Source organism: Plasmodium brasilianum, chromosome 13, assembly GCF_023973825.1.
Source record: "Plasmodium brasilianum strain Bolivian I chromosome 13, whole genome shotgun sequence".
Lineage (NCBI taxonomy): Eukaryota > Apicomplexa > Aconoidasida > Haemosporida > Plasmodiidae > Plasmodium > Plasmodium brasilianum.
The window spans coordinates 1,103,198-1,115,245 of record NC_090126.1 but is presented as its reverse complement, the minus strand read 5'-3'; the positions used below and the strand labels follow the sequence as shown (position 1 = coordinate 1,115,245).

At 26.1% G+C, this 12,048-nt stretch overlaps 2 protein-coding genes and 1 pseudogene across 3 annotated transcripts; 2 read left to right on the top strand and 1 right to left on the bottom strand.

Annotated features, from left to right (window-relative positions):
* Positions 1–30: 30 nt before the first annotated feature.
* Positions 31–1,420, top strand: MKS88_004910 (uncharacterized protein; the record flags this gene model as incomplete). The annotated part of the gene is made up of 2 exons (XM_067218123.1): positions 31–247; positions 846–1,420. 2 exons carry the CDS (start codon positions 31–33, stop codon positions 1,418–1,420), a joined length of 792 nt encoding a protein of 263 aa, XP_067071288.1.
* Positions 1,421–1,488: 68 nt separating this feature from the next.
* Positions 1,489–4,630, top strand: MKS88_004909 (annotated as a pseudogene). Its single transcript has 4 exons — positions 1,489–2,473; positions 2,668–3,630; positions 3,859–3,953; positions 4,400–4,627. Coding segments are annotated over exons 1-4 (2,271 nt in total).
* Positions 4,631–5,651: 1,021 nt separating this feature from the next.
* Positions 5,652–9,257, bottom strand: MKS88_004908 (uncharacterized protein; the record flags this gene model as incomplete). The annotated part of the gene is made up of 1 exon (XM_067218122.1): positions 5,652–9,257. The coding sequence occupies one exon, from the start codon at positions 9,255–9,257 to the stop codon at positions 5,652–5,654; it is 3,606 nt and encodes a 1,201-aa protein (XP_067071287.1).
* Between the last annotated feature and the right edge of the window lie 2,791 nt (positions 9,258–12,048).

Genomic DNA, 12,048 nt, shown 5'->3' with positions numbered 1-12,048 from the left:
CTTCATCGTATATAGCATTTATCATGAAGGATGGGGCAGAATAGCAGCAAAAGCATTCATTCCCTTATACTGAAATTGAAAGAAAAGGATTTAAAAGAAACAGAACTCTATTCCGAATTGTTGCACTTGGACGACACTTTCAAAAGTGATAACAATTTTTATTTAATCAAAAAAATTGTAGACGATGTGACCAATTTAACCTTTTTATTTAAATTTTTAATGAACACATTAAAAAACATTTTGCAAGGTACCATTTTTGCAACTCTACTCATTTGGTCATCTGTCCCCATGTTGTACGACCTTATTAATGAATAGTGTGCCTCTGTATATACCTGAACATATATGTATGTATGCATGTATATATGTATGTATTTATGCATGTATATATGTATGTATTTATGCATGTATATATGTATGTATTTATGCATGTATATATGTATGTATTTATGCATGTATATATGTATGTATGTATGCATGTATATATGTATGTATTTATGCATGTATATATGTATGTATTTATGCATGTATATATGTATGTATTTATGCATGTATATATGTATGTATGCATGTATATATGTATATATATGTATGTATGTATTTATGAGTGAGTGAGTGAATACAGGAATTATTGCTGGATGGTGTAATACTGCATGCAGCGCTTACTAAAGATGCTTTACGCATGGGCACCCGTGTTACGGTGCCTTCAAGACGCATATATTTCCATATTGCGTAGTAGCTCAGAAGAAAGAGGATATTATCTTTTTTTATTCTATTTATTTTGTTTATTATGTATATATATATGTATATGTTCATGTATTTATTTTATTTTTTATTTTTTCGAGCAGATTCAAGTGACGAGCGGGTACGTGAGTGCAAGGTTTGTGTAAAAATATGCCTTAGTATACTCCCAGTGATCCAGTACAATTACAAGAAAAGAGACATCTTTAGCTTAATGTGGAAAGAAAACTGTATGGAAATATTGGATGAACGTAATTACATTTGTAATAATATACTAATATTACATATTTTCAATTTTTTACTGATAATTTTATTCACTGAAAACATAAGTATCAACAAAGCAATATGTGAAAGCCGTCATAGTGGTATTACTAGTCCAGATGGTAGCGCTAACCCTAGGAATATGGTGTTGGTAAAAAATACCATTGATGTTTATAGACTATGGTTAACAAAGTTTTCAATACATGAACAAGTCAGAAGTTTTGACATAAACAGTGGTAGAAATGGTGATACTACAAATAGTAGCAATAGTAGTAGCAGTTGTGTGAATAATGAAAATCGTAGTAGTAATAGTAGTAGTAGTTTTGACAATGACAGACTGAATAATGAAGAAGGGAAAAATGTGGATCCTATTATGAAAGACATCTACTACGTGAATGGAAAAAAAAAAAAATTCCATTAAATGAGCAAGATTCTTCAAAAACAGATGGAAGAAGGAACCACTGGTCTACTACAATTACAAATAGTAAAATGGAAAAGTACGAATTGAATAACAGAAACAAACAAGAGGCTGAACCCATTTCACATAAGGACAAACCCGAAAATTATTTACTTGTAAAAGATGCTAAAGGGATGAAATATGGTCCCTCGAATGAAACACATTTTAGGAACGGAGATGAAAAGATAAATACAATTGTAGCAAATAATAATATGATAAATTTAGAATTAATTAAAAACAGGATAAAAATATTAAAGTGCTTATTAATATTACTAAGTTCATATATCTATTATGATGATAAAAATTATTTAAAGGAAAAAAATTTTTTTTTATTTCTTTTTACAAGTGGGGAAGTTTACTTTACTGCTAATTTTTTTTTATCCTTATTAACCGTCATTTATGATAACGAATTTAATTATTTTAGTTTTTACTTTTATAATGATACATATTTAGAATTTTATAATTTATGTATCCATACTTTAAATATATTGATTGATTTTAACCCCTTTATTTTGAGGGATAACAAAAAAGTACATTACATGAATAGTGCGGTTAGATACTATTATAAGTCAAGATTCAGTATAGATAAAAAGGAGAAGCATATATATAGTAATACAGATAAGGAAGAGGAACACGAATCCGACTTTTCTAACCCTCCTAAGGAAGAAAAAGAAAACAAAGCAGGGAGTAAAAAGAGCGAAAGCAGTGTATGTACACCTATAAACGAAAATGTATGTTATTTTAATAATATAGAAACAGATGATACATTACCCTATGAAAATGAGAAGATGGACACTGGCAGCAAAGCTGTAAGACGTAGTAGTAAAGAAGAAAAGCAATGGAAAAGCCAATTGCATACCAATTTAAAGCAACCATTGCAGCAGCAGGGGCAAATCACAGATCCAGGAAGTTCCACTAGTTTAAGCTCGGCTTCCCTGGATGGCAGCTTTGCATATAATGACTCGTTTGAAGAATCGTGCTACTCGTCTGAGAGTGATAATAATGATATCGAGAAATGTGCTTGTACTAATAAAAAGAGCAAAAAAAAAAAAAAAAAAAATTTTATAAATTAGAACAAGTTTTGAAAAATAAAAAAAAATATCTGAAGGAATATAACCAAAAGGAAGAAGAGAAACATAGTGATAATTATTATATATATGTAAAAAATAAAAAGGAAGCAAAAAATATGCAATGTAATAACGTTTTTTTAGAAATGATCCGTAATTTAGAATTAGATAATATGCAGTATATTTACAAAGGGACTTTAAATATATTAATAAGTTATAAATTATATTTTGAAAATTTTAATGAAAATATTTTATTTATAGACAGTTACTTATGTTTATTATGGCATCTGATGAATAATAATAAACTTTTCATTAAGTATATAAAAAATCATAATAGCAGTATATTTTTATTTTACATACTTTATATACTACTATGTTTTAATAATCATAGAAAAAGAGAAATGCAAAGACTGGCAGATAGTAGAAAACGTGAAGGAATGATAACCACTGCTTTAATGAGTAGTGGGATGAATATGACCTCTTCAAACAAAAAAGAAGAAAATGATGAAAAGGAAAAATTTATTTATAATAATGAAAATTACAATAAATCGAATAAATGCGATGAATTTAATATTCGAAAAATAGATGGATTAATTTATATTTGCTTATTCATAATATTGAAAATATCCTCAAATTCAGCTATTTGTAAAAATTTAAATGAAAAATATGATCAAAAGATAAAAATAAATTTTCTTTTAAAAAATATATCTCATTTTGATACATATGTAGATTTCTTAGTATACGTATTATATATGATAGTAAATGATAATATATATTTTTTAAAATTTGAAAGAATTATAGATATGTCTATTACAATTCTTACAAATATGAGTGTTTATATTAAATCTATGAACACTTATTCTTGTGAATACATAATTAGTATTTTGAAAAAAATTTTAAAAAAGGAATGGATATTGTCGTCTCAACACCATTATTATTCCTTATTTCTTATCCTGGATTTTATAAATAATATTCTGTCCCATAATTTAAATGATAACTATAATTTAGTTTATATGATCATAAAGAATAAGGACGTTTTCTTTTCTATTCATAATTTGGATGAAGAGTTAAAAAATAATTATTTATTTGACTCCAACACCCCAACTGGTAAGTTTTCCACAAGAGCTGTACAAGATGAATGTTTCAGATGATTATGTCCTCCTTGCGCTATTTTGTCATTTGAGTTTCCGAGTAGGATCCCGTTACCATTTTTATTCCATTCAGCTTCAATTCGCGTCCCTTCGCTTCAATTCGCGTCCCTTCGCTTTATTTCGCTTCTTTTTGCATTATTTTAAATATATTGTATTTTTCATTTTTTCCTTACCGTTCATGCAGATTATTGGGTGCCGACCCAAAGTTGGCTAGTCAATTGGAAAAACAAATTACCGCTCCATTTTATCAACAGCATAATTTACGACTTGGCAATTTTGGTAATATGCAAGAAAGTTTTGAAAATGGTTTCGTAGGGAAGAACCAAATACGCTTTGCCTTATGTAATGATGTTCACGTGCATACCCTGTTTATCTATCTGTATTTCGTTATATGTGCGTTATTTGTGCATTATTTGTGCATTATTTGTGCATTATTTGTATATTATTTGTGCATTATTTGTGTATTATTTGTGTATTATTTGTGTATTATTTGTGCATTATTTGTGTATTATTTGTGTATTATTTGTGTATTATTTGTGCATTATTTGTGTATTATTTGTGTATTATTTGTGTATTATTTGTGCATTATTTGTGTATTATTTGTGTATTATTTGTGCATTATTTGTGTATTATTTGTGTATTATTTGTGTATTATTTGTGTATTATTTGTGTATTATTTGTGTATTTCTTATATGTTTGCCTGTTTGTTTATTTTTTTTTCGCAGATCGAAGAGGAGTGCGATGAAAAAGAAGTCCTGGATTACAACGAAGTTGTCAACCTAATTAAAAATCATTGCTCAACAATAAAAAATAAAAAAATTCCTTTCATAATTCGAAAATATGAAAAGAATATGCTGCTGTCCAAATGGGTTACTAGCTACATATATTTTCTCCTTTTTTTCCATATGTACAAAGAAAATCTTTTTATAAATAATGGAATAAAGTTTATATCATAAGAACTAGAAAAAAATACTCATAAAGTAGCTACAATGAAATAATTAAAGTGGATATTCAAGTGTAAGCTGTGGCAGCACATGCCACACATGTCAAAAGCGTTGTACACGCTTTGCATATTTGCTCAGCCTTTGCAAGGTTTTGTCCATTTTATATATTGTATATGTATTATATATATTATATGTATTATATATATTATATGTATTCTATATATTATATGTATTCTATATATTATATGTATTCTATATATTATATGTATTATATATATTATATGTATTATATATATTATATGTATTATATATATTATATATATTATATGTATTCTATATATTATATGTATTCTATATATTATATGTATTCTATTTATTATATGTATTATATATATTATATGTATTATATATATTATATGGATTATATGTATATTATTATATATTATATATATATATATATTATATATATATTATATATATTTTATTTGTTTTTTACTTGCATTACTTCAGCGAATTGCACTGTAATATGAATCAGTGTTTTTACATTTAAAAAAAAAAATGAAAATATGAATGGATGAAAAAATGAAAATATGAATAAATGAAAAAATGATTAGATAAAAAAATTTATAAATGTAAAAGAGAAGAAAAAAATATCGGAGAATGCATAAATCTTCCTGCAAACGTGAAACACTTGAGAAAGCTTAACAACGTAGACATTTTAGCTAATTTGTGTAAAAAACAAAAAAAAAAAAAATTGACAAAAAATGGATAAAAATGAAATATAATCAGTAAATATGGTAAAAATATAGTGAACGTGCATAAAATATAGAGAATAAACATTTGCAAAAATGAAGTAAATAACTAAATAATAAAACGTAAAAAATGTAAGTCCCAAATATTACGTTATAAAGCGCTAAATGTTGAAGCAAAATATTGGACAGATTTACGCGTGTTAATAATTAACAACTTTTTTTTTTTTTTTTTTTTCTCTTTCTAAGGCTTCTTCATTTCTTCCTTTCATTTTCACACTACTTTATAAAACTTGTTTACAATTAAAAAAGTCATCCATTGATGCTTTTATGTAACATACAAAAAATAAGAGTAAATAAATATGATCTAAGTTAAATTTATTAAGGAACTTTTTTTTGTATAATTTGAAGTTGCATAACAATAAGATGGACTTTTGTACTTTATTTTTTCCTTTTGAAAAAATGGATGTAGGTTTTATGTTTTGCTGAAATGCATTAATCATATTATTACTATTTATGAGAGATTTTTTTTTTTTTTTTTTTTTTTTTTTAATGTATGTTTTTACAAAATTTTCCAAAAGACAAACAGTTTGCTTTTCATTAAAAATTCCAGAAAAGCAGTTTGTAAAAGCATTTTTATTATTCTTATCAAAACTATTATGATGCCAATTGTTTTTATTAAAACTGGTAACCCCTATATAATCCCGGTTATCTAAATTTGAATGATTCTCTATATCACTGCTGTTTACATGTGGATGTTCCTTATCCTTATCCACCTTTCCACTAGAACAAATTTCATTGCGTTCATTAATTTCGACATGCATATCGCTAACTTTTTTCGTATCATCGTTATCTTGAAGTATATTTAAAAAGACATTTGCTGAATCATTTTCAAGCTTACATACAACCTGGTTATAATAATTTTTTCTTTTTGGTTTTATATTTTTTACGATGGAATGTATTAATTTATTTATGTGTTCACTATATTCTTTTTCTTTGTACCTCTTTCGCAAATGATACAAGCCTTGAAATCGTTTTGCTTCTTTTCTTTTCTTAATATTTCTCAACTCATTAATATCAATTTTTTCTTTATTCTTCAATATTTTTTCCATTTTTTTAGTAGACTTGAGTCTTTTATTACTATTATTACTTTGGTTTAACGATAAGCTCCGCGTTTTTTGACAACCTTTACGGTATTTCGCGTTTATTGACGTGTTACTATCAGTGTGGCATATATATTTATGCTTTTCCTTTTTGTATGTGCCTTTATATTTTTCATGTATTTTGCTTCCATTTTTGCTTTTTATCTTCTCCCCCTTTGGCTCTTCTCCTTGTTCTCTATTTGATTTTTCCTCTATCTTGCTTGTCTCTTTACAATATTCCTTGCTCACTCCATTCGGCTTTTCATTATGGTGTTTGCTTCTGTCTTTTTCCTGGTCTTCCTTCTTATCTTCGTCCTGCTTTTGCTTCTTATCTTCGTCCTGCTTTTGCTTCCTATCTTCGTCCTGCTTTTGCTTCCTATCTTCGTCCTGGTCTCCTTCCTTATCCTCTTCTTCTCCCTCTTCTTCCTCTTCATCCGCGTCTGTAGACAGCTCGCCCGAAATCATGAACTCCTCTGGGCAGAAGTTTAGTTTTATATTAACTCCCCATAGTAACAATAAAAAATAAATTAACAAGTTTTTTCTTCTTCCGCTATTTTTTGTTTCCGCTTTGTCATCTACATTTTTTTCATCGATTTTTGGCTGATCAGCGGATATATTTTCACTTCGATTAGATGCGTCATTCGTATTACTAGTACCTTCATCCATAGTAGTGTGGTCCACACCTTTCAATGTATCGTTATTCTTACCGTTTTGATTGTTACCAGTACTTGGATGTTCGATATTTGACAGCATCTCTACATGAGTAGCGGATGAAGCAGACAAAATAGACGAGGCGGATGAAGAAGATGAATAAACCGTGGAGAAAGAATTCATATGAAGGTAGAAGCTATTACTAAGAGGCACTTCCAACTGCTCTGTTTGGACAAAATATGCATTTTCATTTGAATTCAACAATTCTGTTTTTATGAAATCAGAAAAAAAGAGAAATATATCCATCAAAAGAAGTATTAAAAAATTTTTAATAATAGTAATAGTAAAATGAAAATTTTTAATGATTTCTTTTTTTTTTCTAAATTTTTCTAAACCTATTAAAATATCCTCTTTATATAAATAATTATTTAATGGTAAATTAGATACTAGAAAATTCCATACCTCATCAAAAGTAATACTATTTGTATCAGAACAATAAAAAGAAGAATGTAAATGAAATATGTAGTAAAAATTACTATAATTATATTGATGTACTAACGAATAATTTAAATATAAATTTTTGTCTATAAAAAATAATAGAGGTATAATATCTTTATCTGTTACAGTATAATTTTTTTTTTTAAAATCATTGAATAATGGTTCTATTTTGGATTTCTGATTAATAATAAATCTTCGTCCATCTTCCTCCTTTATCCATTTATTCAATAACAAATATATTTTCTTTTCAAAATAGGAGCTCTCTTTACGCTCTAGTTGTTTTATTACATAGTTGAATTCCTCATCTGGATTTTCCTCATTATACTGATTAGGCACTTTGTTTTTTGCACGGTCTACCATTTTGCTTTTCTCTTGAACAGTCATAAACTTTTTCTCTTCCACTTTTGCTTCATTTTTCTTCTCATCCCTACTGGCATACTTTATCTGTTGACTAGCCGCCTTCAAATCAAGCGATATGTTAAAGGCGTTAGGAGTTCCATCAACAAAATTGTCAGTAGCACCGAAATTATTGCCATAACCCATATTTTCGGCACTGCTAATTCTACTCAATTTGTTCAAATCAAGGTGAACGGAGGAGGTTCCTCTGACCCTAAATTTACGTTCCTTAAAATTTATGTTTTCCTCATAGTACGTATCATATAAAGATATTTCTTCTTGTGATAAGACATTTTTTTTATCATAAATATTTTTTAAAATTTCTTGTTTTTTTTGTTTTTCTTTTAATTTATTTTCTTGAACCAATGTATCATATTTATTATAAAAATCGCTAATTTCTTTATCTATTTCTGTATTTGTTGTTGAGTTCATATGTTCACTCATAGGTATAAAACTGTTACTAGTCAGAGTATTACTAATGATGTTATAATTACAACTATTATTATGTTCATTTTCGTAAATAAATTTATTTTTTGGTTGAAAAGAATTATCGTTTAATTCCATTCCAAACATGTCATCATCAGCACTTATGGAAAAATCATCATCTGTTAAACGAATAATATACTGAGAAAATAATAAAATTGGATCCAAATTTTTTATAATTTTTTTATAGTTTTCATCATTTTTATGTGTTACCAACTTTGATATATATAGAACAAAAGAATCGAATGTTTTTTTTAATATAGGAAAAACATTACAGTACATGTATGTGTCTATGTTATCTTTTTCCGAATATTCGAAGGAGTTATTTAGTATTATATCATACAAATTTGAAAATTTTTCCAGTTCTTGCTGTTCTAATATATTCATGTAATTTCTATAGAAAAAAATTGCTTTTTTGGACTTTTCAATATATATCTTTTTCAACATGCTCTTGCTATGTTTGCTGCGTTTTCCATGTTTTCCATTATTATTATTAATATTATTATTAATATTATTATTAATATTATTATTAATATTATTATTAATATTATTATTATTATTATTATTAATATCATCATTATTATTATCATTATCATCATTATATTCATCATCATTATTTTCATCATCATTATCTTCATTGTTTCTGTCTTGTGATTCTGAGCCTCCCAGTAATGCGTTTAGCATACTGCGAATAATATCTAATTTTTTGTTATCATTCATTGTGCTTGTCTAATTTACAAAGTAAATATGATCGCTCCTGCTTATTATTTCATAACACAAGACTAACTTTTCCCCTATCTGCATTCCTACCTTCGTGCTGATCATGAGATATATGCGTATATACACATATGTATATGCGCATACAATTATGTATATGGGCATACAGTTATGTATATGCATATATATGCATGTGCATGTATTTATGCATATATATATATATATATATATGTATATATATATGTATATTTATATCTTTATAGGAGCTTTTTATTTAGGCACGAAAGCATATTTTTTGGCAAAAGTTCTCACCCATGCGCTGTAATTTCTCCTACAGCATGTCTATGCGTGTCTGTGTGTTAATTTTATTACGTTTATTTCAATCCAGCTCATTTATTTTTATTACATTTATTTATATCCTCTTCATATATTTTATTACATTTATTTAAATCCTTTTCATTTATTTTATTCAATTTTATTTATTTATTTTGACAATATCCCTTTTGCACACTGTGTGAATACAAAGAAAAGACTACTAACCGCTAGACACTTCAATGTGTAATCTACGCATACACATAAGCACGTAGCACTCATGATTATTTCGCATTCTTAATATCATTTTCTTTAAAAAGAGGTGTTCAAAAAAAAAGTTTTAAATTTTTCTATTAATTTTTTTAAATACTAGTAAACAATCGGTGCTGACAATTTTTTTTTTTTTTTTTATTACAATAATTATATACGTCGTTTCATAAAAAGCATCATAATTTTAAGCATTTTTTTTTTTTGTTTTTATGTTATTTTTAAAAATATGATTTATACATATATATATATATATATATATATATATCTATTTATTTTTGAACATTTTCATAAGAGGAATAAAAAGCTATATCATTTTAAAAGAAAAATCTTAAACTTAAAAAAGAAGAGGTAACCAAAAAGGTAATAACGACATAACCAACGTGAAAGAGACGCAAGAAAAAAAAAAAAAAAAAGAAATTTCCCATTCCGTTCTTTTTTATTTCAGTTGTTTTCCTTTAATAGTAATATTTTTCATATTTTTTTGATATATTTTTTTGTTTATTCTTATTTTTGTTTGCGAAAATGCACAAAATTAGAAGTACCTCCTGTATTTTTCGAAACCGACCAGGTTGTAATTATTAACGAATTTTGTATCATTTTAACAAAAATTTTTTTTCTGGAGAATATAAATTAAATACCTAGTACTTTATGATTTTACATAAAAAAAAAGCAAACAAAAAAAAAAAAAAAGAACGAAACAAATCAAAAGCAAGAAACAAAACAAACGCACAAATGAATGCCCTTTTTTTATGAAGAACGATTTGTGCGTTAAAATATAATAAAGAAGTTTATATATTCTCCTTAAATAAGGAAAGAAAAGGCGAAAGGAACAAATCCCCATTATGGAATCATGTGTTACAGGATAAATTATAATTGTGTGAGATAAGGTAGTACAAAAGATATGTTATTTCTTCGTGTTGCACTCATTTAATTTTGTTATATTACATAAATTTTTTCTGGGGTATATTACATTATGTGAACATATAATCAACTCGTTTGCGGTGTGCAATTTAAAATTTACGTTTCCCTTATGATGAGAAAAGGTTTCTCAAATTATCGTACATTTACATGTATGAATATGTATATATGTATATGTATACGTATGTGTATATATGCCATCCCATATACATAAGATATACTGACATGTACTTGTACAAAATGTGTACTTGTGTATTTTACGAATGCGTGTAAATAGGCATGGATACAAATGTGCATGTGTAATATGCGCATGTGCATATGTACATATGTGTATATATACGTATTTGTACATATACATATTTGTACATATACATATTTGTACATATACATATTTGTACATATACGTATGCGTACATGATACATGTGTAAACACTCTGTTTTATCATTAACTACTTATTTTTCCCAACCTTCATATATCTCCCTCATAAATCATTTCGTACATATATTTTCGAAGGTCGGACAAAAGGATATATTTATTAATAAGCCACTTACAAAATTTACGTAATTATTTAGCAGAATTTTTCATTTCATATATATTATTAGATCTTTTCAATTTTTCTGTTAATATTTTCACTTTATTTTTAAAATATGTGCTTTTTAAGTTTATACATTTTTCTAATTTTATTTTTTTTTGAAAATGTACATAATGGTAAATAACCTTAAGTAATGGCGCATAATATCTGTACTATTCATACATATAAATATATGAATATAAATATATGTATATATGTATATATGTATATATATATATATTACATATATTATATATATATACATATAAATATGTGTATATAAATATAGGTATATAGATATAAGTACATAAATATATGCATATGAATATACGTATATAAATATAGGTATATAGATATAAGTACATAAATATATGCATATGAATATACGTATATAAATATATGTATATAAATATACGTATATGAAGCAGTATAGGAGTATATATTTATGTACATATCCTATTTAGCCTTTTTATGTGTAAAATTTTCATATCTTCGTTTTATACATGAAGTTAAAAAAGAACTAATTTTAAACAGTTAAAAACTTAGTGAAGGAACAAAGTAAATTTGGGTATACTTTAAAATATACATCCCATATTATCTTTATTGCTATTATTACGCAACTGTAGAACATAAAAAAATTAATTTTTTACGAACTTCACGATGAGTAAAAATCTAAAGAAATATACCATTTTTTTAGAATTTTTGAAAGTGATATTTTTTTT